The sequence below is a fragment of the Schistocerca nitens genome, chromosome 1, assembly GCF_023898315.1.
Source record: "Schistocerca nitens isolate TAMUIC-IGC-003100 chromosome 1, iqSchNite1.1, whole genome shotgun sequence".
Lineage (NCBI taxonomy): Eukaryota > Metazoa > Arthropoda > Insecta > Orthoptera > Acrididae > Schistocerca > Schistocerca nitens.
Window position 1 is genome coordinate 898683946 of NC_064614.1, and position 25515 is coordinate 898709460.

At 43.1% G+C, this 25515-nt stretch overlaps 1 protein-coding gene across 1 annotated transcript in view; it reads left to right on the top strand.

Moving 5' to 3' along the window:
* LOC126192160 (sphingomyelin phosphodiesterase 4) overlaps nucleotides 1–25515 on the top strand; it is a 211558-nt gene that overhangs the window by 158856 nt on the left and 27187 nt on the right. The window contains exon 12 of the mRNA XM_049932584.1: nucleotides 13197–13624. Coding sequence (XP_049788541.1) covers nucleotides 13197–13604 — 408 coding nt within the window. The 3' untranslated portion in view covers nucleotides 13605–13624. The remainder of the gene's footprint in view (nucleotides 1–13196; nucleotides 13625–25515) is intronic.

Sequence of the window (25515 nt, forward strand, 5' to 3'; positions counted from 1 at the left end):
TGGTCTGGTAACTTAACTGTCTGTAGTGCCCATACGTCATTACACTATCCATGTGGATACTTAACTGTCTTCCAGCAAACAAGCCCATTTTCTGACTCAAGATTTTTGGTGGTGAATATGAATATGGCCCTTCTGAATCTGTCAATTCCAATTGCAGTATCAGGAGGTTGTGGGTCAGGGAGGTGGGGAAAAAAGAAACAAAAAAAGGAGAGAAGTGAGGAATGACGCACAGATATGTTGGCAGAGGTCTGCAAATAAACAGGGTGGTAGATGAGAATGGGGATGAGATGATAGAGCAGAGGGGGGTAGAAATTGTTGGGTAGAGGGTGTGGAGACAGTATGTTATTGCAGGTTGAGGCCAGGATAATCATGAGAGCAGAAAATGTGTTGTGAGTGTAACTCCCATCTGAGCAGTTCAGAAAAACTGATGGTGGAGGGAAGGATCCAGATGGCTCGGGTTGTGAAGCAGCCATTGAAATAAAGTTTGTTATGTTCAGCTGCATGTTGTGCCAAGGGTGGTCTACTTTGCTCTTGGCCACAATTTGGTGTCGGCTGTTTGGTGGGCAGTTGGTTGGTAGTCATACCAATATAAAAAAAAAAAAGCTGTGCAATGATTGCAGCAGAGCTAATAAATGACATGGGTGCTTTCACAGGTGCCCTGGCTGCTGATGGGCTAAGATAAACCTGTGACAGGAATGGTATAGGAAATGCTGGGTGGGTGGATTGAGCAAGTTTTGCAACTGGACCTCCCACAGGGATATGATCACTGTGGCAATGGGTTGGAATTTGGAGTGGCATAGGGATTGACTAGGTTGTTGTGGAGGTTAGGTGGACAACAAAACACTATTTTAGGTGGGGTGGCAAGTATGTTGGGTAGGATGTCCCTCATTTCAGAGCATGATGGTTGGTAATCAAAGCTCTGCCAAAGGATGTGGTTCAGTTGTTCCAGTCTGGGGTGGTAGTGGGTGATGAAGGGGATATTTCTTTGTGGCTGGTTTGTGGGGGTGATACGAGGATTGGGGGTTGGAGGGGAAATGGCATGGGAGATCTGTTTGTGGACTATCTCTAGGGGATAGTGTCTGTCAGTGAAGGTCTTCGTGAGATACTCAGCATACTGACCAAGGGAGTTTTTGTCACTGCACCCCAGGTGGCCATGCTATATGTTAGGGATTTTTTGGTGTGAAAGGGTTGGCAGCTGCCAAAATGCAGGTGCTGTTAGTGGTTGGTTGGTTTAATGTGGACAGAGGTGCGCATGGAGCCATCAGAGAGGAGGAGGTTAACATCTAGGAAAATGGCACGCTGGATTGAGGAGGACCATGTAAAGCAGATGGAAGAGGAGGTGTTGAGGTTATGTAGGAATGAAGATAGGGTGTCTTGGTCCTGGCTCCAGATCTTGAAGATATCATCAATGAACCTGAAGCAGATTAGGGGTTTGGTGTTTTGGGAGGCTAGGAAGGCCTCCTCTAGATGACAGATGGCCCACAAAAAGATTGGCATAGGACAGTGCCATGCGAGTGCCCATGGCTGTGCTGTGGATTTGTTTATATACTCTCCCTTCACAAGAGAAGTAATTGTGGGTTAGGATAAAGTTAATGAGGAGTTTGAAGAATGAGGCAGTGTGTTAAGAGACTGAAGGACATTGATAAAGGTAGTGTTCAATAGCGGTTAGACCATGGGCATGAGGGACGTTGGTGTATAGGAAGGTGGGTCAACAGTGACCAGTAGGGATCCAGAGGTAAAGGGATGGGGATTGTGGAGAGTTGGTGCAGGAAGTGGTTGGTGTCTGACATGGGATGCTAGATTACAGGCAATCGGTTGGAGGTGTTGGTCAGTGAGTGCCGACATTCTTTCAGTAGGAGCACAGTAACCAGCGACATTGGGGCGTCCATTATTGTTGGGTTTGTTGATTTTGGGGAGCATGTAGAAGGTGGGTGTACAGGCTATCACAGTGTCAAGGAGGGGAATGGATTCAGGGGAGATGTTCTGGGAAAGGCCTAATGCTTTAAGCAGAGTTTGGAGTTTGGGCGCTTATGATCCTAGTTGTGTTTTGCAAGCTAAAGCAAAACAAAACACAGCAGAGATTGGAGTTTGTGTTGTGATTCTGGGATGGGATCACTCTGGCAAAATTTATAGGTGGAGGAGTCAGACAATTGGCAGAAGCCTTCTGCCAGGTAGTCACTGCGAGACAATTGGCGGAGGCCTTCTGCCAGTCAGTCACTGCGATTCTTAAAAACAGTGGTGGAACCTTTGTTTGAGGTAGGATGATTAGGTCAGGATTTGTTTTGAAGTTGTGTCTGGCTGTTCTTTCTTCTACTGTTAGGTTGGAGTTCTGAGAAAGAGACCTGGGGAAAGGTGGTGGGGCTAAGTTGGAGGTAAGGCGGCCAGCGGGTGATTAGGTGCGAGGGGGAGATCACGGTGGCATGGTGGTACGAACTGGAAGAGGTAGGGTTCTGTGTTGGAATTAGGGCAGTTTTGGTTGGAGGGGTTGGTGGCAAAGAAGCGCTTCCATTGCAGGGATCGAGAGGAGGAGAGTAGTTCTTTGACAAGTCCACCATGTTTAATTTTGTGTGTTGGGTCAAAGGTGAGGCCTTTGGATAAGACTGAAACATCTATGGAGTTGAGGGTTTTGGTGGAAAGGTTAACAGCAGTGTTATGGCAATGTTTTGCCTCTGGATTTTGGTGGAGGGTTGATAGGGAGTTTTGGAGTATGTGACAATTTGAAAAGGTAAGCTAGGCAGGCTTTAGCTGCTATGAGGGGTGTATGAGCAGGAACACTGTAGGTATGATAGGTTTGGGTAGTGGTGCCCCAAGACGGCAGTAGAATGTCAGTAGGTTGGATAATTTATGGAGGTGGTGTCAGGAATGCTCCTCCAGGTGCTGGTGAGCAAGGGATTCAACTTTAGAGATGTGATGTATAGAGTATGGATTGTAGAGTCAGTATCTTGCAAAGGGAGCAGAGGTGGTTCTGGGATGCCTGTGCCATGGAGATGTGTTCTTGCAGCACCAGATCTGCAAGGGCCAGGAACTGGCGGAATCTGGAAAGATGTAGATCACCATGAAAGAAGGGGTTGGATCCATAGAAAGGCCATTTGAGGTGATTCCATAGTTTAGACAGCATTTGAGAAACAGGATGTGGGACTGGGTTTTGGCCAGGGAAAGGGATAATTTTCTAAACTGGTACAGAAAGTTGGAGCAAGCGTCCATTGTGGCAGGAATGGTGCAAAGAAAGGGGAATGACCCTAAAATGGGCAAAATGGGTGTTGATGGTTGTGAGAGGATCGGGATAACTAAAGACACACGGAAACAAGCACATAATGCACAAATATGTAAAAATATGTTAAAATACACAAAAATATGTGAAACATAGTTAAACTACCCACAAATACGTTAAAAATATAAAGAAACATGGGTGAAAAGAAATGATGAGGTTTGTGAGTGTGAGTGAGTGTGTGTGTGTGTGTGTGTGTGTGTGTGTGTGTGTGTGTGTGTGTGTGTGTGTGTGTGTGTTTCGATGAGTGAAGGGAGGAGGAGGGGGCGGGGGATATGGGTTAGCTCAAGAATCAAAGGTTCGTATTGCACGTTTAGCTGTGGAAAACAAAACTCTAAAGTACGTCAGGATGTGGGATGAAGTGGGATTGATAGGAATGAATGTAATTAACTATCTGTGGCATTAGGTACTGCATTGACAATCTTCACAGTCATGAAGTCTATTTTGTGCGTGGACAGTTGTTGATACAATGTGGCTCGGAAGGAGATGTGGTTTTGAAGGCAGTGGATAAACACAGGAAAGAAGAGAAAGAATGAACGCTAAGAAGAGTAATGCTTTAGAGAAGAGTAACAAAAGAAAACATACCGGGTTGTAGAATGGAAGAAAGCCATTCAGCAAAAATCCAACAATGGTAATTCCAGGCAGAAATGTAGGAAAAGAAAGATTGCTACTTACCATAAAGAAGACATGTCAAGTTGCAAGGAGCATTCGTCTCTCTCTCACCACCCATACACTACTGTCCCTTCCCCTTTCCCAAGCCCTCCAGATTTTTGTTTACAGCCAAAGTGATGTTGCATTCATGCCCAAGCTGTTGGAGTTGGCAGTAGTGCGTGTGCGTGTGTCTTTACTGATGAAGGCTGTGGCCAAAAGCTTTATGTGAGTGTCTTTTAATCGTGCCTGTATATAACTTGAGGTGTCTTCTTTACAGTAAGTAGCAATGTATTTTTTCCTACATTGTTGATATTCCTACCTGGAGTTTCCATTGTTTGATTATTGCTAAATGCTTTCTTCCACCCTACAAGCCTGAGATTTTTTCTTCTGTTGCTCTTCTCTATAGCATTACTCTTCTTAGTGTCCGTCTGCACTTATAACTGCGCAATTGAGTGCTCCGCTAACCAAACATCCTTAGTGTCCATTCTTTCTCTTCTCTCATGTGTTTATTCACCACCTTGCAAGCCGCATCTACTTCCGAGCCACACTGTATCAATGACTGTCCATTCACAACATAGACCTTGTGACCGCGTGGATTATTGATGCAGCATCTAATGCCACAGATTTTTTCCTCTGTTAGTTAATTACATTTATTCCTATTGATCCCACTTCATGCCTCATCCTGACGTACTTTAGACTTTCATTTTCCAACCTTGTCCTTGCCACATGTACTTTCAATCCTCAACATAAACACCCCTCCTCCCCCACCCCCACCCCCCCTCACCCCCACCCTCCCCCCAATCTCTTCACTTATTGCAACACACACACACACACACACACACACACCCATACCTCATCGTACCGTTTTGCCCATGTTTTTAATGTATTTGTGCGCAGTTTTATGGGGTTTCACACAGTTTCATGCATTTGTGCCTATTTTTGTATATTGGTGCCTGCTTCTGTGCGTCTTTACATATTTTTTATGCATTTTTATATGTCTATTTGCTTATCCAGCACCTCTCACAACTATCAACACCTATTTTGCACATTTTTGTGCTATTCCCTTTTCCTTTTGCACCATTCTTGCCACAATGGATGCTTGCTCCAACTTCCTGCACCAGTTTAGAAAAGTACCCCTTTCCCTGTCCAAAACCCAGCTCCACATCCTGTTTCTCAAATGCTGCCTAAACCATGGAATCCCCCCAACAGCCTTTATCTGGATCCAATCCCTCCTTTCACAATGATCCACGTCTTTCCAGTTTCCACCTGTTCCTGACCCTTGCAGATCTGGTACTGCAAAAACGTATCTCCATGGCACAGGCATCCCAAAACCACCTCTGCTTCCTCTGCAAAGATACTGCTACTCTGCAATCCCTACTCTTGACATTGCCTCTCTGAAACTGAATCCCTTCCTCACCGGCACCTGGAGAAGCATCCCAGACATCACCTCCATAAATTATCCAACCTACTGCTGCCTTGGGGCACCACTATCCAACACCTATCGTACCCACAGTGTTGCTCCTCCCACATCCCTCATAGCAGCTAAACACTGCCTAGCTGATCTTTCCAACTTGCCATACCCCCCAAAACTCCCTACGAACCCTCCACCAAATTCTGGCTTTTGCCCTACATCCAAATTTAGCCATGGTAGACTTGAAACTTCGTGGCAGATTAAAACTGTGTGCCGGACCGAGACTCGAACTTGGTCCGGCACACAGTTTTAATCTGCCTAGAAGTTTCATATCAGTGCACACTCCGCTGCAGAATGAAAAACTCACTATGGTAGAATTGTCAAAGGCCTACTCTCCTGTCCCCACTCCCTGCAATGGAAGCACTTCTTTGCCGCCAATCCCTCCAACCAAAACCACCCTAATTCCAACATTGAACCCTGCCTCTTCCAGTTCATACCATTGTCCAACCCCCATACGGGTCCAGGAGTTAGAATAGGCCCGAGGTATCCCTGCTTGTCGTAAGAGGCGACTAAAAGTAGTCTCACACTTTTAGGCCCTGTACGTTCAGGTCCCATTTTATGGTTTCACCTGCCACTTTCCAAATTCTACAGAAGTGCGGGCCATAAGGGGAAGGACACCTTACCTGGTGCACAAGTTATCCATAGTTCCCTTAGATTCGATCTCCTGAATCTCTTGTCATGGCATTGCATCTCCATCTACAGTTCAACTATTTGGGCAAGGATACTTTCCACGATATGTCATCTTCTTCCATTGTCTCCTGTCCTCTTTCGCCCCCGTGACTATTGGATTTCTCTGTGCCCAATATTCAGCATGGTAACCAGACCGTTGTTGTGGGGCCGTCATGTACCCATTTGATGGTAGCCCCCTGACAACCCAGGGTTCGCACTGCTGATGCCTGAGTGGTAAACTCCCCACGTATGCAAAGGAGTATATGCTAGTCTTCCTGGGGCATCAGGACTACCAGCAATGGCCATCATGCCAGGTGCCCTTTGCTGTGGCTGGCTGGCGCCCGTGGGGGGAGCCCCTGATCAGAATGGGTGGTATCAGGGCGGATGACCAACAATGAAATGGACTAAGTCATCTCTTCCTGGTGAGCATACGGCACCAGCAGTCTTTAAAAAGGGCAAGATGGAGTACAATGCTGACAGATATGACCATAAATCATTTCCCTCCCTCGCTACACCATGGGAGAAACTTAGAGCTACAGAAAGAAGAGAGCCATATTTGCCTTGGTATTCAGTCTGTAGCAGAATGGATGGGACTCCTTCCTACCTATGAACCCTCAGATTTTTGTTGAACATCTTGAGGATAAGTTTGGGGAAGTGACAGTGCTGTTCAAGATGAGAAGCAGTGCAGTCTTGATTCATACAGCATCCCCAGCCCAATCCCGGGCATTACTCGCTTGTGACCAGCTGGGTGATATTCCTGTCTCCGTCACTCCCCATAAAAGCCTCAACGTGGTCCAGGGAATTATTTTCCATTGGGACCTCCTCTTGCAGTCTGATGACAAGCTCTGCGCCAATCTAGAACGGTGGGGTGTTCATTTCATCCAGCGCGTTTACAGGGGACCCAAAGACAACAGGGTTGCTACTGGTGCCTTCATCTTGGCCTTTGAGGGTGATTCATTCCCTAAAAAGGTCAAGGTGATGGTTTACCACTGTGATGTTAAACCATACGTCCCTCCCCCTATGCGGTGCTTTAAGTGCTGGAAATTTGGGCACATGTCTTCCCGCTGCATTGCCAACGCCACATGTCGAGACTGCGAACTTCCACTGCATCCAGATACTCCCTGTGCACCTCCTCCCACTTGAATCAATCACAGAGAGCAGCACTCCTCCTGCTCGCCAGACTGCACAGTACTCCAAAAGGAGTGGAAAATCATGGAGAACAAGACCCTGGACCCGTTGTTTTACCAAGAGGCTGAACATAAATTTGAACAATCACACCCCATTCAGTTGACTTCCACATACGCTGCAGCTACATTACCATCGCCACCACAAATACTAGTTGTACCACATTCTGTGCCACGAACAGTGGGCCCTCCGGGCCTTCAGAATACATCCGCCCCCTGGGTGGTAGGGGGAAAATTTCCTTCCATTGCTTCCAGAGTACCTACTTCAGAAGCAAGGCCCCACAAACGCAGGGGATATCGATCCCCTCCCCCCAGCCGGAGAAGCAACAGCCTCCTTGGCTCCCTTCATGCGGAAGGGGTCCCTTGGGACTCTATCTCCCAAGGTCTCCACTAATGCCACAGCGAACACTCGCCAGTGGCTAAATGAGCCAAAAACTGCTGGACAAAGAGCTTCACTGTCTACCTCCGTGCCTGAAGCTACTTCGGATAAGTCCTCCCAGCAAGCCCCTAAAGAGAAGCGAGAGGGCAAGCAAACAAAGAAGTCCGCTAAGGAAAACAACTCTCCAGTGGCCCCAATATCACCACTCCCTACCAATCCTCCACCTGCGGGTGAGGTGGAGATCTCAGCATCCCCTGAGGATATGGATCTCACTGATGCCTCATCCACAGTACAAATGGACACAAACATTCAGTCGGTGGCAGGAGGCAACCCTGAAGCGTAAACTGCCTCATTGACTGTTTCGTGCCTCCCAGTCTCACAATCTCATCATCCTCCAGTGGAATTGCGGCAGTTTTTTCCACCACCTGGCTGAGCTACGGCAACTCTTAAGCTTTACACCTGCTTTCTGCATTGTCCTCCAGGAAACCTGGTTCTCGACAATGCAGACCCTTGCCCTTCGCGGCTGTAGGGGATATTACAAAAACCGTAGCAACTGTAATAGCTTGTGGGGTGGAGTTTGTGTCTGTGTCCTGAACTCGGTATGCAGTGAACCTCTGCCGCTTCAAACCCCTCTTCAAGCTGTGGCTGTCAGGATAAGGACAATGCAGGAAATAACTGTCTGCAACGTATGTCTTTCTCCAGATGGTACAGTACCCCTGCAGTACTGATTCATCAACTCCCTACACCTTTCGCATCTTTGGGTGATTTTAACACCTATAACCTTCTGTGGAGTGGCACTGTGCTTACTGGTCGAGGTAGAGATGTTGAAACTTCCCTGTCTCAACTTGACCTCTGCCTCTTAAATACTGGAGCCTGCACACATTTCAGTGTGGCTCATGGCACTTACTCGGCCATTGATTTATCCCTCTGCAGCCCAGGACTTCTCCCATCTGTTCACTGGAGAGGCCACGATTACTTGTGTGATAGTGACCACTTTCCCATCTTCCTGTCACTCCCCAGCACTATTCCCCTGGACATCTACCAAGATGGGCTTTAAACAAGGTAGACTGGGACACTTGCACCTCTACTGTCACTGTTGAATCTCCTCCATATGGTACCATCGATATGGTAGTTGAGGAGGTCACTAGAACGATCGTCTCTGTGGCGGAAAACGCGATCCCTTGTTCTTTACGATGTCCCCGGCGAAAGTCAGTACCTTGGCAGTCGCTGGAAATTGCTGAGGCCATTAAAGAGTGTCAGCGAGCTCAACAGCGACATAAGTGGCATCCTTCCCTAGAGCACCTAATAGCTTTTAAATGGCTCCATGCCTGCATTTTCCAGCTTATAAAAGGATGGAAACAGAAGTGTTGGGAGAGGTACGTCTCGACCATTGGGTGCCATATGTCACCTTCCAAAGTCTGGACGAAGATCAGACGTGTTTGTAGGTACCAGACCCCGACAGGTGTTACTGGCATTAACATCAATGGCGTGTTATCTACCAACACAAACACAATTGCCGAGCTCTTTGCTGAACATTATGCTCGAGCCTCCGGGTCAGAGAATTATTCAAATGGTTCAAATGGCTCTGAGCACTATGGGACTCAACTGCTGAGGTCATTAGTCCCCTAGAACTTAGAACTAGTTAAACCTAACTAACCTAAGGACATCACAAACATCCATGCCCGAGGCAGGATTCGAACTGCGACCGTAGCGGTCTTGCGGTTCCAGACTGCAGCGCCTTTAACCGCACGGCCACTTCGGCCGGCGCCAGAGAATTATCCCTGACCATTTTGCACCCTCAAACAGTGGATGGAAATGAAAGCCCTCTCATTCACTGAACATCACAGTGAACCCTATAATGCTCCATTTATGGAGTGGGAGCTCCTCAACGTCCTTGCACATTGACCTGACAGCTCCTGGGCCAGATCGGGTCCAGAGTCAGATGATGAAACATCTATTGTCCGACTACAAGCGACATCTCCTCATCATCTTCAACCGGATCTGGTGCGAAGGCATCTTTCCATCGCAATGGCGGGAGAGCACCATCATTCCAGTGCTCAAACCCAGTAAAAACCTGTTTGATGTGGATAGCTATCGGCCCATGAGCCTCACCAACGTTCTTTGTAAGCTGTTAGAACGTATGATAAGACGGCGGTTGTGCTACATCCTGGAGTCACATGGCCAACTGGCTCCATGCCAGGGTGGTTTCCGCCAGGGTTGCTCTGCCATTGATAATCTAGTGTCCCTCTAGTCTGCCATCCGAGCAGCCTTTTCCAGACACCAACACCTGGCTGCCGTCTTTTTTGATTTACGAAAAGCTTATGACATGACTTGGCAACATCATATCCTTGCCACATTATATGAGTGGGGTCTCCAGGGCCTGCTCTCGATTTTTATCCAAAATTTCCTATCGCTCCTACTTTCCGTGCCTCCCATAGTTCCCCCCATATCGGGGGTCCCGCAGGCCTCTGTAATGAGTGTATCTCTATTTTTAGTGGCCATTAACGGTCTAGCAGCAGCTGTCTGGCCATCGGTCTCACCTTCTCTGTATGCAGATGCATTTTGTACTGCTCCTCCAGTACTATAGTTCAATTCTTTTATCTTGGCGACTCACGCATGCCCGCCCAGACGCGGGAGATTGCTGCGTTGCCAGTTGCACACGACGCACGCGCCAATAGAAGCAGCGCCATAGTATAGCATCGTTCGCAAGCTTACGTGTAGGGGGGAGCGCGCAGTTCATGAAGTAAAGCCACCACGGCCGCATTAACCCTTTTGCTGCTACAAAGACGTGCTCCCTGCATTCCGCGCTGTACGCGATTTTGTCACTGCACTGCTCGCCTGTGCAGACACATCGTGTTCCGACTGCTTTGACACTCTTATCAATCGATTCCACAAAAACTATTTGGCCCAAAAATTAGATTTTTACACATCTTCTTGACTGATACCTTCCCCCCATAAATGACTTAATTTTGTTTCGATGTTCAACGCAGTTATTATGCAACATTAAATATAGTAAACCATTGCACGTAATTTTGAAGAGTTTGCAGAGGTAAAAGTCCATAGAGTATACTTTCCGTATGGTCGATTTTAGTTGCCACAATGTTGAGAATGAAATGTGGACAAGATACCTAAATTTCATATAAAATTTACTGTATAACAATAGCTCATTTAAGTACCACATAGGTGTCGTATGTAATATTGAGAAATATTCTGTCTTTCGCGACTGTAACAAAAGTTTTATTTACACTGAGCACGTTTGGCTTTATTTTAAAGCACTTCAATCAATCAAAAGGAAGTAGACAAAATACATTAAACAAAACTGTGGACATACAAAAACATTAGGACTTGAATATATAAAGCCAAACGCGTCCGGTGTAAATAATACTTTTATTACAGTCGCGAAAGACGGAATATTTCTCAATATTACACACGACACCTACGTAGTACTTAAATTAAATGAGATATTGTTATACAGCAAATTTTATATGAAATTTAGGTATCTTGTCCACATTTCATTCTCAACATTGTGGCAACTAAAATCGACCATACGGAAACTCTTCAAAATTTCGTGCAATGGTTTACTACATTTAATGCTGCATAATAACTGCGTTGAATATCGAAACAAAATTAAGTCATTTATGGGGGGAAGGTATCAGTCAAGAAGACGTGTAAAAATCAAATTTTTGTGCCAAATAGTTTTTGTGAAATCTAATGATAAGTATGTCAAAGCAGTGGGAACACCATGTGTCTGCACAGGCGAACAGTGCAGTGATGACAAAATCGCGCACAGCGCGGAATGCGGGGAGCACGTGTCTGCAGCAGCAAAAGGGTTAATGAAGAGACAAAGCACTAGAAATTTCAAAAAATTGCATTCAAACGAATATAATTCGCGAAGTAAGGCACTTCGATATTGTTTTTAAATAATGAAAATATTAAGCACCACACAAGGTTTGAACTCATAACCTTTCGCATAGCAGCCCGACACCTTAACTGTTACGCCAACGCACCTCGTCTGCCTACATAACGTCATGAGAACTATAACACATCATGCAAAATACTGACAAACGCTGTTGGTATGACTATGAATTACTAACGCTTCGTCGAAGTACAATAGGAAATAAACAATTACTGCTGTTCTTTATTGCGAAAAAGCAGTTCGTGAGAGTGATACAAACACCTTTCCTTGCTATCGCCTGAATTTGGAGTCTTATTGCTTCTTTGGTTTAATTAATTAATAGAATATGAAGCAATTGGTATAAAGAATGATTTTTCCAAACTTTCTATAAAAGAATGTCTGCTATCAAGACATTGCTTTTGTTCTATTACTTTATTTATGACTGAACGTTTCTAAAACTGAAGACACTCATCCATGCATTAGCCTAGTGACGGGAGCTTTTAGAATGAGTCCGGTGGCCAGTGTCCTGGTGGAGGCTGGAGTCCCTCCATTGAAGGCTAGGTGTGCACAACTGCTTGCCAGTTACATTGCACATGTTCGTAGTTCTCCTGTGAATCCGAATTACCGTCTTCTTTTCCCAACCACAGCAGTTCATCTCCCGCATTGGCGGCCCAGGTCAGGGCATACAATTGCAGTTCACATCTGGTCCCTTCTGTCTGAACTGGAGTCCTTCCCATTACCATCTCTCCTCGAGTTCCATTCATGTACACCTCCTTGGTGTATACCTAGGCCACCAATTCTTCTGGACCTTTCGCATGGCCCTAAAGACTCCATTAACCCTGCTGCTCTCCGCTATCTCTTCCTCTTGATTCTCAACATTTACTGGGGCCATGAAGTGGTTTACACTGATCACTCGATGGCTGATGGTCACATGGAGGTGGTGTTAGGGCTTCAGAGTCACAAATTTACAGAATGTTTCTTCGAACAACAGAATAAAAGATGAGTTAGGTGTCTTAGTGCCACACAATAGTACTTAGTAGGAGATTGAATGGTTGTTCTTAATAACTTGAATAAATAAATTAAATATAAGTTCAGTTTCGGGTGCACCATACTCCAACCTACTCTGTGTGGTTGCACTCAAATGCTAATCATTTGCATATTGAAGCTTGCAGTAAGCTTCATGCCAGTTTGAAGTTAATTGCATGCTGCCTCCATTTTGTCACAATTTTAATGACCTTTATTGCATTAGATTCTTCACATTACTGTGTAATTAGTTAAGGATTTTTATAGCTAAATACCTCACTCTTTTGCTGTCTCTGTGTTTCGTGAATAATGGTTATCTAGAAAGTGTATTTTAATTAGTGTTTTTCCATGATCTGAGATATGCAGTCTCATACCCTGTTTGTTATATTACAGATCTAAAGGTGAAATTGTAGAAACATTTGTATCTCTGATTATTTGATGACTTACATCTGCCATTCTTTTCCAAGGGCCAGTAGAATATTAGAATGTTGTGTGTGCATACAGCTGTTACAATCACTCTGCCTCTTACGTAAAATAACAAATGTAACTTCTACACGATGTATAGATAAATGATATATATGTAAATAGTAACTATTATGACTTACATTTTCTGTTATCACTTGTGATAAAACATAAATGCATTTTTATGTTTCCAGTATGGATCAGAGTTAGCAGAACTGTACCGGAGGCCTGGTGTTGTAGGCAGAGTGATGCAGCGAGTACTGTTGCCACCTCAAACCATTCACTCTTATGAACGTAACACTTCTGGATCTCGTCGGTTCCCTGTTCTTGTTACACAGCAGCTACCACCACGACTCAGTCTTCGACGCCTAGGAAGTCGAGAACTTGTGATCTGGATTTCTGTGGGTGCGCTAGCCTTCAGGTTACGTGGATATCATCTGCTCACTTTTCCTGTTATGGTGTTTATCATGTGGATTTTACTGGTCCTACTGCGAGCAGCATTATCGTCTCCAACAGAAAACAGGAATACAGTCAGCAATATCACTCGCCATTCACCAGATTTGTTGAATGCTCCTGATGGAGCACCTGATGTGTCCCCATAACATGGACACAAAATTTTAAGGTAAATATTTAGTCTGTGTTCATTATATATTGTCATACTCTGAGACTTGGATTCAGTCGAGATTATTGTGTGTTTGAGCTTTAAATTTATAGAATCTCCAGTTTATTTTAGGTGTTGTAGAGGTGATAGCTTATATGTCAAGAAGAGTGGTGCAGAAAGGATGGAGTAAGCTCTACCATTTCATGTTGAGTGACTGTAAAGAAAATGGTTGCATAATGATATATATAATTAAAACATAAATTTCTATTCTTATAATCGCATGACATTGAAATTACAGAGGTTCAACAATGGCTTTGCAATTGATATTTTGCTAATCTATTCTTTGATCATAATGCTTCTCAGTTACTGAAATACACTGATCAGCCATAACACTGTGACATTATGACCACCGACCTACTATCGACATAAACCCGTCCACGCAATAGCGGCATCACCTGTCTTGTGGTTTCCGGCGACTGGAGGGAGCAGTGTGGTGCTGGTGTGCCAAACTCACACCCCCACTTTATTATTGAGCTTACACGGAGTTGTTTCACCGATCTTCCTTTCAGGATAGCCGGCTGCAATTGCCTGCCCAACTTCTTCTCTGAAGATAAGGTGCTGTTTTGGAGGAACTTTTTATACTCTTAAAATAACTCCGTACACTCAGGATACTTTTAAACCAATCTCACTATATTTTCACTTCCACAAACATGACACTATATAACTGAATCATTTTTTGTAAGCCCAACAATTACCGATCCGACAGATACTCTTACATACTTTATAACAAATGCAAACTAGAAAGCTCTAGCAAGTCCACCATCTGGACCTCACAAAAGTAAGTGAATAAGTAAATGTCTTTTCTTTTCTTTAACAGCATTCAACTGTTCTCAATAATGACTTACGTAGCACCGTCATGGAATATGTCAAGTTTGCTCCTTGTGCTGGGTGTGTAACTTCCGAGGCAAGTGCTGTGGCTACCTGCTTGCGCCCATCAACCGCCCAATACACGCCAGTCCTCCACACACACAATCGTGGTGCAGTAGACACAGTTCCACTTTCACACACTCATCTTTAAAATAACACGTTTTCAAGACGGTGTAAATACGAGGGTCTCTAGAATTTACCCCGAAATTCTCGATGAACTACACCTGGTGAGGACTGACTGTTAGTCAGACACACGCATGGTGCATGTAGTATCAGTGAACATTCTGTCTGTTTTAATGTTTTTCCTCATTAAATTGGAGTGAAATTATTATGACTGAACAATGGAAAATCCAGAATGGAATGTAACAATGTTATGAAAAGGAAAGTTTCTACTCACCGAAGATGTAGAGTCACAGATAGGCACAACAAAAAGACTGTCACAAATAAAGCTTTTGACCCATACGAGGCTTTATCAAAAATAAACAGTGGAGACACACACACACACACACACACACGGTGTGTCTTATTTTTGACAAAGGCCTTAGGGGCCGAAAGCTTTATTTGTGACAGTCTTTCTGCTCTGCCTTTCAGTGACTCAGCATCTCCGCTATATTGTGAGTAGCAACTTTCGTTTTTATAATATTGTTGTACTATTATGTTTGAATAATACTACTTACTTGAATAAAAACTTTTGGGTAAGAGAAGTTGCTTCCCCTATATTTTACCACAATTACTTCCTATTTTGAATTCTCAAGACTAGAATTCCATCAACTTCAAGTATGTAACCTGCCTTGGCAGTAGTCATCACCGGCCCGTAAAACTTGCCCAAACCATTGAAGACCACTCTCACGCACCTTGTCTTGGACCAGTGTAACATCAAACTGTTTCCTAATGATGTCATTGGAAACGTGATATAACTAAGTGAGGCCCACTGTCCACCATATCTTTGTTTCCATTACACTTAGGCGGCGTTCTGTCTCAACTGTAGTCGACCAGCACTCACAATCATACAAGGCGACTGGTCGGATGATTGTGCGATGGATTTTTTATTTTAAATTATCTTTCATCCTGCGGTCGCTAGTGACTCCGGTTGTTGTTCACCACTTCATCCAGGCTGCCTGAGCTCTGGTGTTGACCTCTTTGGTGAGTCGCCCATCAACAGTGATCGTGGAACCAAGGTACTTAAACTTACTCACATGAGTCAGATCTATACCATTAATTGTGATAGTTCCCATTTCATGTCTGTCTGATGTCAAATTGAGGAGCTAACTGTGTTGGGCCAATCGGTCACCCCATTCTTGAATTTGGCTCTGCATATCAAGCTTGTTTTCTGCTGCCAACAACACATCATCAACATAATGGCCAGTGCAGGTTAGCTGTCACAGTGTCCATTAAGAGAATGAACAGAAGTGGTGATAATTAAGAACCTTGATAGACACCGACTGTGATGGGAAAGTCCTTCTATAGTCCTGAGATTGTACGGACGTAACTTCTTGGCTGTGCATAAATTATCTACACCCAATTAATAAGCTGCTCTGACACATCTTGCTGTCGAAGTGCTAGCCAGATGAGACTGCGTGGCACCTGATCAAAGGCCTTTTGGAGATCTAGGAATGCTGAGTGCAGCAGCTTGGCTTTCTCATGATATTTCTGGACTAAGAGTCTTGCAGCATGAATCACATCAGTTGTGCAACAGTTCTTCACAAATACAGCTTGGTTTCTGGAAATCTGTGTGATCTCACAGATCTTTTGGTCCAGAACATGCTCAAAGTTTTTCATGGCGTGGCAGAGAACTCGAATTGGGTGGTAGTTAGTGCACTCAGTGGGATTTCCCTGCTTAAAGATAGGCATGGTGGTTTTCTGTTGCCAATCAGTTGGTGTTTGTCCCTCGCCAATTCAATTATCTTCTTGAAGACTTCCATTTATCATTTGGCTGCCTTCCAATGATAGGAACACTGTAACTCTGCTGGAAGATCATCTGGGCCAGTGGCTTTCTCATCCTTCATTTTCCTCAAAGCATTCTTGACCTCTTTGACTGCAATTTCTCTTACGGGCCATTCAGCAACATTGCCGGTGGGTATTGGTAGATGAGAAACTCTTCTGTTGAGATCTTCTTGAAGTAGCTGTGCCATCATTCTCTGGCCTTCTTCCAGTCAACTAGCAGATTACCGATTTCATCACCGACTCAGTAGAACCAATGAAAATCTTCTGAATTGCGATGTCTTTCTTTAGCTAGTCGATGTAAGACCCACTCTCCTTCACGTGTGTCAAGTTTTGCGTGTAGATCAGCATAACGTGAGGATTTTGCTGCTATAACCTGTTTTGCATCTCTTCGGGCTGTTCTGTATGCATCCCATCGCTCCGGTGTTTTATCGGTGAGAAACTCATGATACAGACTTTGTGTGTGTGTGTGTGTGTGTGTGTGTGTGTGTGTGTGTGTGTGTGTGTACACCATGTCTTTGACTGTGTCATTCCAAAGCCACATTATCTTGATCAACCCTTCGTGATCCTGGCTTTGTTGTCCCAAGAATTGCATGTGCAGCTTCGTGAGCAGACTCTTTTTAGTTTCTCCCAGCTTTCTTCAACTGTGGTAACTGGTGGCAAAATAATTCGGGCTATGATGTCTGCTTCCTTATCCTTGAACTTTCACCATTTGATTCTTGCAGGTCCTGTGCGATCAGTGTGCTTGTATACAAAATTGTTAAGGCTTTCATGGCCACTTGTTGACAAACTGCCAATTTGATTCTGTCTTGGGTTCTTTGGTCAACATTCGTCTGATGATTTTACTAACGTTTCGCCAGCACGAGTGGCTGGCATTGTCAAAGCTTCTCCCTCCATTGCCGGTGGTGAACTGGAGCCGAGCTTGTGGTCGCAGACTATATGTACCTGGCAAGCCAACATCCGAGGGCTTCTCTGCGGTCATTTCCAGTGCGGTTCTCCTCTTGCTACCTGCGACGCTCGTTCGCTGCAGTACGGGAAGCCGGCATCCGTTTACCTTAAGGCTTTCCTCTTTCTTGTTGAAGCTGTTCCCCTGTTTGTGTATTTCAACGGCTTCTCTAAACAAGTGAGTGTGATAGTGCTTCTCTACAGCCAGAACTTCCGTGTCGGTGAATTTTATTACATGGTTGGTCTCACTCAGCGCGTGCTCTGCCACGACCGATTTCTCCACCTGCCCCAACCTGCAATGTCGCTTATGTTCTTTAATCCTGGTGTTGATTGATCGTCCAGTCATTCCGACATAAACTTTTCCACATGTGCACGGTAAGCGGTATATTCCCAACATTGCAAGTGGGTCCCTTTTATCCTCTGCTGATCTAAGACATTCTTTGATCTTCCTTGTCGGTTTGAAAATTGTCTTTACGCAGTGTTTGTGCAATATATGGCCAATTCTGTCCATCACTCTGGGAATGTATGGCAGAAAGGCCGTACCCGATATTTCTTTTCCTGATCTCTTACTTCATCGAGTGTTTGACTCTGTTACACTTCTAATATAATTTGTGGAGTACCCATTTCTCCTCAGAACACTTTCCAGATGTTGCATTTCACATTTGAGGTGCTGTGGCTCACATATTCGTCCTGCTCGGATTATGAGCATAGGAATCATGCCTCTTTTCTGGCTCGGGTAGTGGTTTGATAGTTTGTGCAGGTATCGGCCCGTGTGTGTCAGTTTTCGGTACACGCGATGTCCCAGGTTTTCGCAGTCCCTTTTGACAAGCACATCTAGAAATGGTAGTTTATTTTCCTTCTCTACTTCCATGGTAAATTTTATGTTGGTGTGGAGGCTGTTCAAGTGTCTTAGGAAGTCACCGAGGTGTTCTTCACCATGGCTCCACACAACGAAAGTATCATCGATGTACCTGTACCACACCTTTTGTTTACAAGTCGCCGAGTCCAGTGCCTGTGCTTCGTTATGCTCCATGAAGAAGTTGGCCGCCACTGGACTGAGGGGACTACCCATGGCAACGCTTTCCAGTTGTTCGTAGAAATTGCCATTCCACGTGAAATAGCTAGTAGTGAGACATGCATGGAAGAGCTTTGTGATGTCTTGCAGGAAAATGGAACCAATGTGCTCCAGAGTGTCACTGAGTGGCACTTTCGAAAACAAAGAAACAGATTAGATGTGAGTCACACTTTTTGAACCATGTTTTTGACGTTGCCAGATTATGAGGTTCAAATTCTCTTCTCCAAACCCATGCTGGCCATGAGCAGTATGTTCTTCCTTTCTGCACCCCATGTGCCCATTCAGATCACCAGTGATGATGATGTAATCTTCTGAGGGCACTTCAGCAGTCTTTGCATCAAGCATCCTCCAAAAGGCGTCCTTGACAGAAGTTGTTTGGCCAGTTTGTGGAGCGTAGGCACTGAAAAAGAGAATTTTTCTGCCATCAGTGATGTAGACAATATTCATCAGACACTCGTCATATCTTTGCACTTCAGAAATATTACCGTCAAACTTGGATGATACTATAACACCAACGCCACTAGCTGTTTCGCGTGTGCCCTTATACATCAGTTTGCGGCCGCATCACCTATGGGGGATGCACTAGCCATTGTACCAGACCCGGAAGACATTTCCATAAACAGTCCAGTGTATAATAATTGCCACTTACCATTATTTTTGGAAAGTAATGAGGATTGCAGATGTGCTTGCAGCAGTACCAATCCTCAATGTCCGCATCCGTTTGAGCTTCCTGTCATAATCCTCTATTCTGAACCTGGCCTTCTCAGTGAGGTTAACCAGAGCTTGTCTTATTTTCTTTTCCCTAGGTATGTCAGTATCATCTGCCTTTGGAGTTTTGTCTACGCATTCATTTCTTTCCTTTCTTCTAAACATCAACTCAGCAGGAGTGAATTTGGTTGAGGCATGAACAAGTTTTCATAATTTCCTCTTGTTTCTTAAGACACCAGAGAACTGGATAAAAGCTATGACTGTATGTACTATGTGGCATAACATAAAGATGACACACACCATGCTTTGATGACGCCAGGTTTGTCTTCAAAAACAACCATATGAGGTAATAGGAGGCTTGATAATGGTGCTTTTGTGAATTAGTGAAGTGCAAAGGTTCCTTTAATTTCTTGAGTACTTGATCTGAATAAGTAGATACTTTCATTGTGTTCAGGGAAAACATTTTTCGGTCTTTATTATTTGTGATGATCAAGCTTATATGGGCCACATGGTAGTACTGCTCATGTACTCCTTCCTTCCGTATTAAGTCAATTTCCACTAAAGCACCAGCAATACAAAATTTTGCTTTCCCCACTGAGAAGTTGATACTTCCATCCATATCTTGTGTGATACTAATGCCCAGGATATAATCAAAGATCAATTTTTCAACAACCAGGATTGTGCATGTAATTGCTGCATTTCCCAATTTCAACTTCAGTTGTGTCTGCATCCTGACTCTTGTGGATCTTGTGCTTAAGGCTCCTATATTTCTGCAGTTATCACTGGCAAAATTGGTACTTTTGCTTTTCACAATAGCTTTTGGAACAAGGCGCTTATTATAACATTAGCTGAAGCTGCCACGGCTAATGTTACAGTGACTGGAATTCCTTTGATTGTGGCAAGGATTTCTGACACTTGCACAAAAGGACAAACGTTGTCATACTGATCCTCACACAATTCGTGTGATAATTCTGTTCCATCGTTGTACCGTAGCATCTGCAGTTGCTGGTCATGACCGTTATTCGAATCCCTGACCGCGTCTCTGGGACTCGAGGTGGTCACAATTAGTCTGTTGGATGCGCGTCTGCCACTTTTTGCGTCGTCTGTTACCTCTGTAATTATTGGTGTCTACATATGCCAATTTCCCAGCATAGAGACTGCAGCTCATTCTATTGTTGCTGTTGCAGAAAGTTATTGTTCCAAAACTGACTAGTAGACAGATGTTGGTCATTAGGTTGGACTGGATTGTACTTCCGTTAGCCTTTCTTTCTGTCCAGTTGGAAGCCCCTACCATTTCCATTTCCACTGTTGTTCTTCCAACAGTGAAGTCAGTTGAATCTAACAAACAAAAATTCCTCCAAATTTTTGTCTGACACATAAAGGGCAGCTGGAACACCTTATCCTGACAATGTTAAATTTAGTGACTTGGCTTCCCTGTATTTCAGGAACAAATGTAACATTTACATGAAACTTTTACAGGACATTAAAACTGTATGTTCTGGTTCTACTGAACTACAATAATTGCATTTCAGCCACTTCTTTCGGAAATACAATTTTTTTATTACACGGTTAAAATTTTGTGTACCATTTTTTACATTATTCTAAATAATTTTAATTATACATAACATTATAATCTTATTTTGGTTCAGTAGACTCAGGATATGTATGTTATTACTTCCTGAAAATTTGAATACTCTACTCAAAGTGGTTTCTGAGATTTAGGGAAAAATGCAACAGAAAATGTGAATTTTCGGGAATGGCTTCTAAAGTTTCAAAAGAGTGTAACTCAATTAATATGTGCTTATTTTTTTATTTTTAGTCACTCCGAAGCACCCTGCACCATACTGTATATCATCCTCTTGATCTTTTTCCAAGTCTTTTCTTCTTTCTGGACTCCTTAGTGGCCAACTGTGCTGCATACTCTTCTTTATCAATGGGAACCTTGTCCATCCATTCAAGTTCTCTGATGCAGGTTGGTCCAGGATTGATTCCCGTATGCTGTAGCACTTTCACCCTACCAATGTTGCCATCATTAAAAGCAGTAACAGCATCACTGACCCCCCTCCCCCCCCCCCCCCCCTCCCACTTTAGTGTCTTCGTTCCAATAAAACATTTTTTGGTAAGCGAGTCCGTATAAGGTAATTGAATGACTCATTGGGATTTTTTCAGACACTTCTTCAGTAGTTCAGGATTTGCCAGGTCTCTGTAAATAGGTTTTATGATATCCACAACTGTTGCAGGGATGGAATGTTTATGGCTGTATGAACTATATGAGTACTGTGCATTGTAGTAATTGCACCATGAATCAGGTCCAGGAAGGCAAAGGTGGTGTACTGGTTTTTCATCAGTTGACAGTCTGTGGAAGAAGGTAACGTAGCCCATACTGCCTGCTTCATTTTCAAAAAATTGTCAGTATTATTTCTAATGGCCATCCCATAATACTGTTGTAGTTCATCAATCGTTTCTTCTGTCAGCCTGCCTCGTATGGTTTCACCATCAGAAAGTTTCTTGTGTCTCAAACTTTGTTTCAACTTCCTCAACCTGGTCCCATCCTCTTCTGGACATGACCAACACATTCCAGTTTTGTGATAATCTTCTCACCGTAAGGCTGAGTGGCTACTACACTGTTTATGATTGTGTCTCCATCGTCTAAGAACTTAATGTAACACACTTAACTTTTGTACACAGGTCGATTAAAAATTTCAATAGCTGCAGAGGCCACTACTTGTTCCTTCATAATTTCTGTCACAGATGTGCCCTTCTTCATTCCCTGATTTACACTTATAACAATTTTTGGTTAAAATCTGGAAATCTGTTACCTTTCCAGCATACACACTCGCCACCATAGAAACAGAATTCTAGAACTGTATTCGCACTTCTGCCAAGTGCCATCAAAAGCTACTGGTATGTTGGTCGTACCATCATTTATTTCAACAGCTTCGTTTGCAGCACCCTTCATTGACTCACATGCAACAGATTCCACAGCAGCTCCAATAAATCCTGCGTACTTGTCAATTTTACAAGATTGGCATGACATATTCATCATGGCACACATTGTTTCTGCTGCAGTGTGTCCTTTGCAAGTAGCTCTCAATCCGTAAAACCACCTAACATTTACTTCAAAATAGTTATCTTTACTCTCATCAAAATTCCAAAACGAATTAGTATATTTACAACTGGCACAATTAATGATAAGTTTCATGGCTAGTCCATTTGATACCTCACTGTCTTCATGTAAACTAACTGGCCCTCCACATATTTTACAACACACACATTCACTTAACACCCTTGTTAGGATGTGTAAATTTATCAGAATATAACCTGACCAACCATTTACATCACTTTAGTTTTGAGGAAACTGTGTATCACAACGTTTTATTTTAATCTTCAAAGCACTAATAGGTGTTTTTCTAGATACTGACAAGTTTGCCTGTATTTCATTGTCTCTACCTTCACACGCCACATGTTGAACACAGTGTTTCCATTTATTCGTAAATCTATTACCCTGAAACCCACGTTTCTTAAAAACACTTCATTTTGGCTTCATACTTTACTTTTTGAGAGATTACCAATCTATTCATCAAAAACATTAGCACTTTGACATACAATGCGTGTTTATACTATGAAACAATAAGATACTGATTTTGACTGTGCTACCAATACAAACACGTTATTTAACCTTTCTAACACAGCAATCCACAGCCCTCTATATAAAAAAAATTACCACTTAGATCTTGAAGTAACGCACGTGAAAATTTTAACATATATTTTAAAACAATATAATAAAATACTTCCCATGTGAGTTTATAAGTGATAAATAGCTGATTTCTGACACTAACTGGTAATCTAGCTTTTAATATTTTCAATAGATCCTGTTGTGGTAATGGATCATCCCAGTAGCGACATTTATTAAGATATTTTTCTAAGTAGTTTCTTAACGTCACTTGCTTGAATGAGCATGAGGGTAAAATACTTCTTGGTGCAACCTTTGTTGAATTCCATGTGACTATTATTTTGCTAAGAACACCTGTTCAAATTCATCATAAATCCGACAAGATTCGCATGCATTGGTTGCCCACTGTGCACTTTCTCCTTGAATATATCCCAATACATAGCTTATCTTCTCTGCATCAGTTCAGTTTCAAGGTAAAGCTCCCTCGAACCGTCGCACGAACTGTACAGGGTTTACAGTCCTCTTATCGGGATTAAATATCTGAAATTGTTGATATTGGAGCATTTTCTCTTCGATGTTAGGTGTAGAAACATGTAATGGCCCATAGTGGCTTCTTGTGGACTGAATGGGGGACTGTAGTATGACAAATGAACATTTTGATTTCTGTAACTTGATTTGTCACACGAAGTTTGTTGTTGTGGAGCTTGATATACCTTGCTACCACTGTTCATCAGCCCTCAAAACTCTTGTAGCTTTCCTTTGGTCATCTTAATAGATTCCTTGACTTGCTCCTTCTATTTCACAAAATTGGAGCCTACCTGAGTCTTAACCTCTTCTGATCTTTTCTTAAAGAAATTCTCTTCTGGCAATTCGTCTGAGGATAAGGATGAGATAGCACCTTTTACACCATCTATTATCGCCTGATTCAGATGCTGTTCCTTTGCCTTTTCCCCAGTTGATCTACTCCGAAAAGTAATGCTTATGTACCTCAAAATTTTCTTCGATTTTACCTTCCTGTCCTGAGGAAATATTTTGCACTGTTTTGCTTAGGCTAGAAACTGTTTCTTCTACTTGATTCTGTTGATCCACAATTTCATTAGCAGCATCACATGTCTTTTCAATCTCTATCAGAAATTTCTCATGAGCCTGTCACAATTCTTGTAACTCATTTGACATTACATCACGCTTTCTGACAAGATCAGCTATCATCTCTTGCATTTCGTTTTGATTTTGCACGATCAACGAAGTTAAGGCAACCTGTGTCTGGATTTCAGACTGTGCACGTGCCATAGTTGAAAGCGATTGTGCCATATTTGACTGTGCTTGTGCCATGGTTGACTACACCTGCACAATATGAGACATATTATCAGACAGCAAACTAAGCTTTTGCGTAGTTGGTGAGGGCACCAATCACAGGTGCTGAGGATCTAGCTAGATCCTGCACTGCAGTTCCATAAACTTGACAGTTCTGATCAACACATGAAATAAATTGTAACTATTCCACACACAAGTAAAATCTCGTAGCACTTCACAGACTGTCGCTACAGAAGCTTGTGTACAGAATGGTAGCAAAAATGGAAAACTATCCCTTACATAGAACAGCAACGGAGTCCAGGCCACTTCTACTCACTACAAGAACCAAGTTGGTGGCATAAAAGATGCAGAAAGATAATTGATCAGAGGTCCTGCCTGAATATGTTGTCTTCCATTGAGTCTCTGGTCTTTCGTAGTTTGAACCCAATGTTGTAGCGGCAGTACCTGTTCCAGTGTGTCATGAAACAGATACACGCAAATATTAGACACAGAGTCATGGCCTAAACAATCACCAATTTAACTTCTTTTCCCATTAAATTGATGTGAAATTACTATGACTGAAAAATGTAGGTAATTGAATGGGAACTTTTGGGAAAGAGAAGTCGCTTCCCCAATGTTTTAACACAAATATCTCCCACACTCTCATGTTTGAATTTACTTCCTATTTTGAATTCTCAAGTCTATAAAACAAAATGGTTAGACAGTTACAGTTCATAATCATACTCTGCCTGTCTCTTGATGTCAGCACCTGGAATAAAATTTCTGTGGCTCTGCCAGAATTCCAGCTATCGTTGTCTCAGAAAATTCTTAAGATTGTCAAGAGCTACAGTCAACGCCATGGGGAAGCCATCTTGGGTGCTATGACATACTCACTCTGCATCTTAGGAATCAGTGTCAAAGTTGTGTATTAATTTTGATAAAAGTCCAAGAATTAATCTCTCAAAATAGAGCATAAGCGATCGTGGTGCAGGCTTTACTGATTTCTCAAGATACAAAGTTCCCTACAAGCAATGACACACCAAATAATGATCCAAGCAACAGTCAAGGGATAAATTAAAATAACCAAAAGTTAAATGCGCCATTGCCCATTCATGAATTATATATTTCCATAAATGATCTTCATAGCTACAGTTACAGTTCATAATCATGGTGAGCAAGATGTACAAAACAGGCGAAATACCCTCAAACTACAGGAAGAATATAATAATTCCAATCCCAAAGAAAGCTGGTGTTGACAGATGTGAAAATTACAGAACTATCAGTTTAATAAGTCACAGCTGCAAAATACTAACGCAAATTCTTTACAGACGAATGGGAAAACTGGTAGAA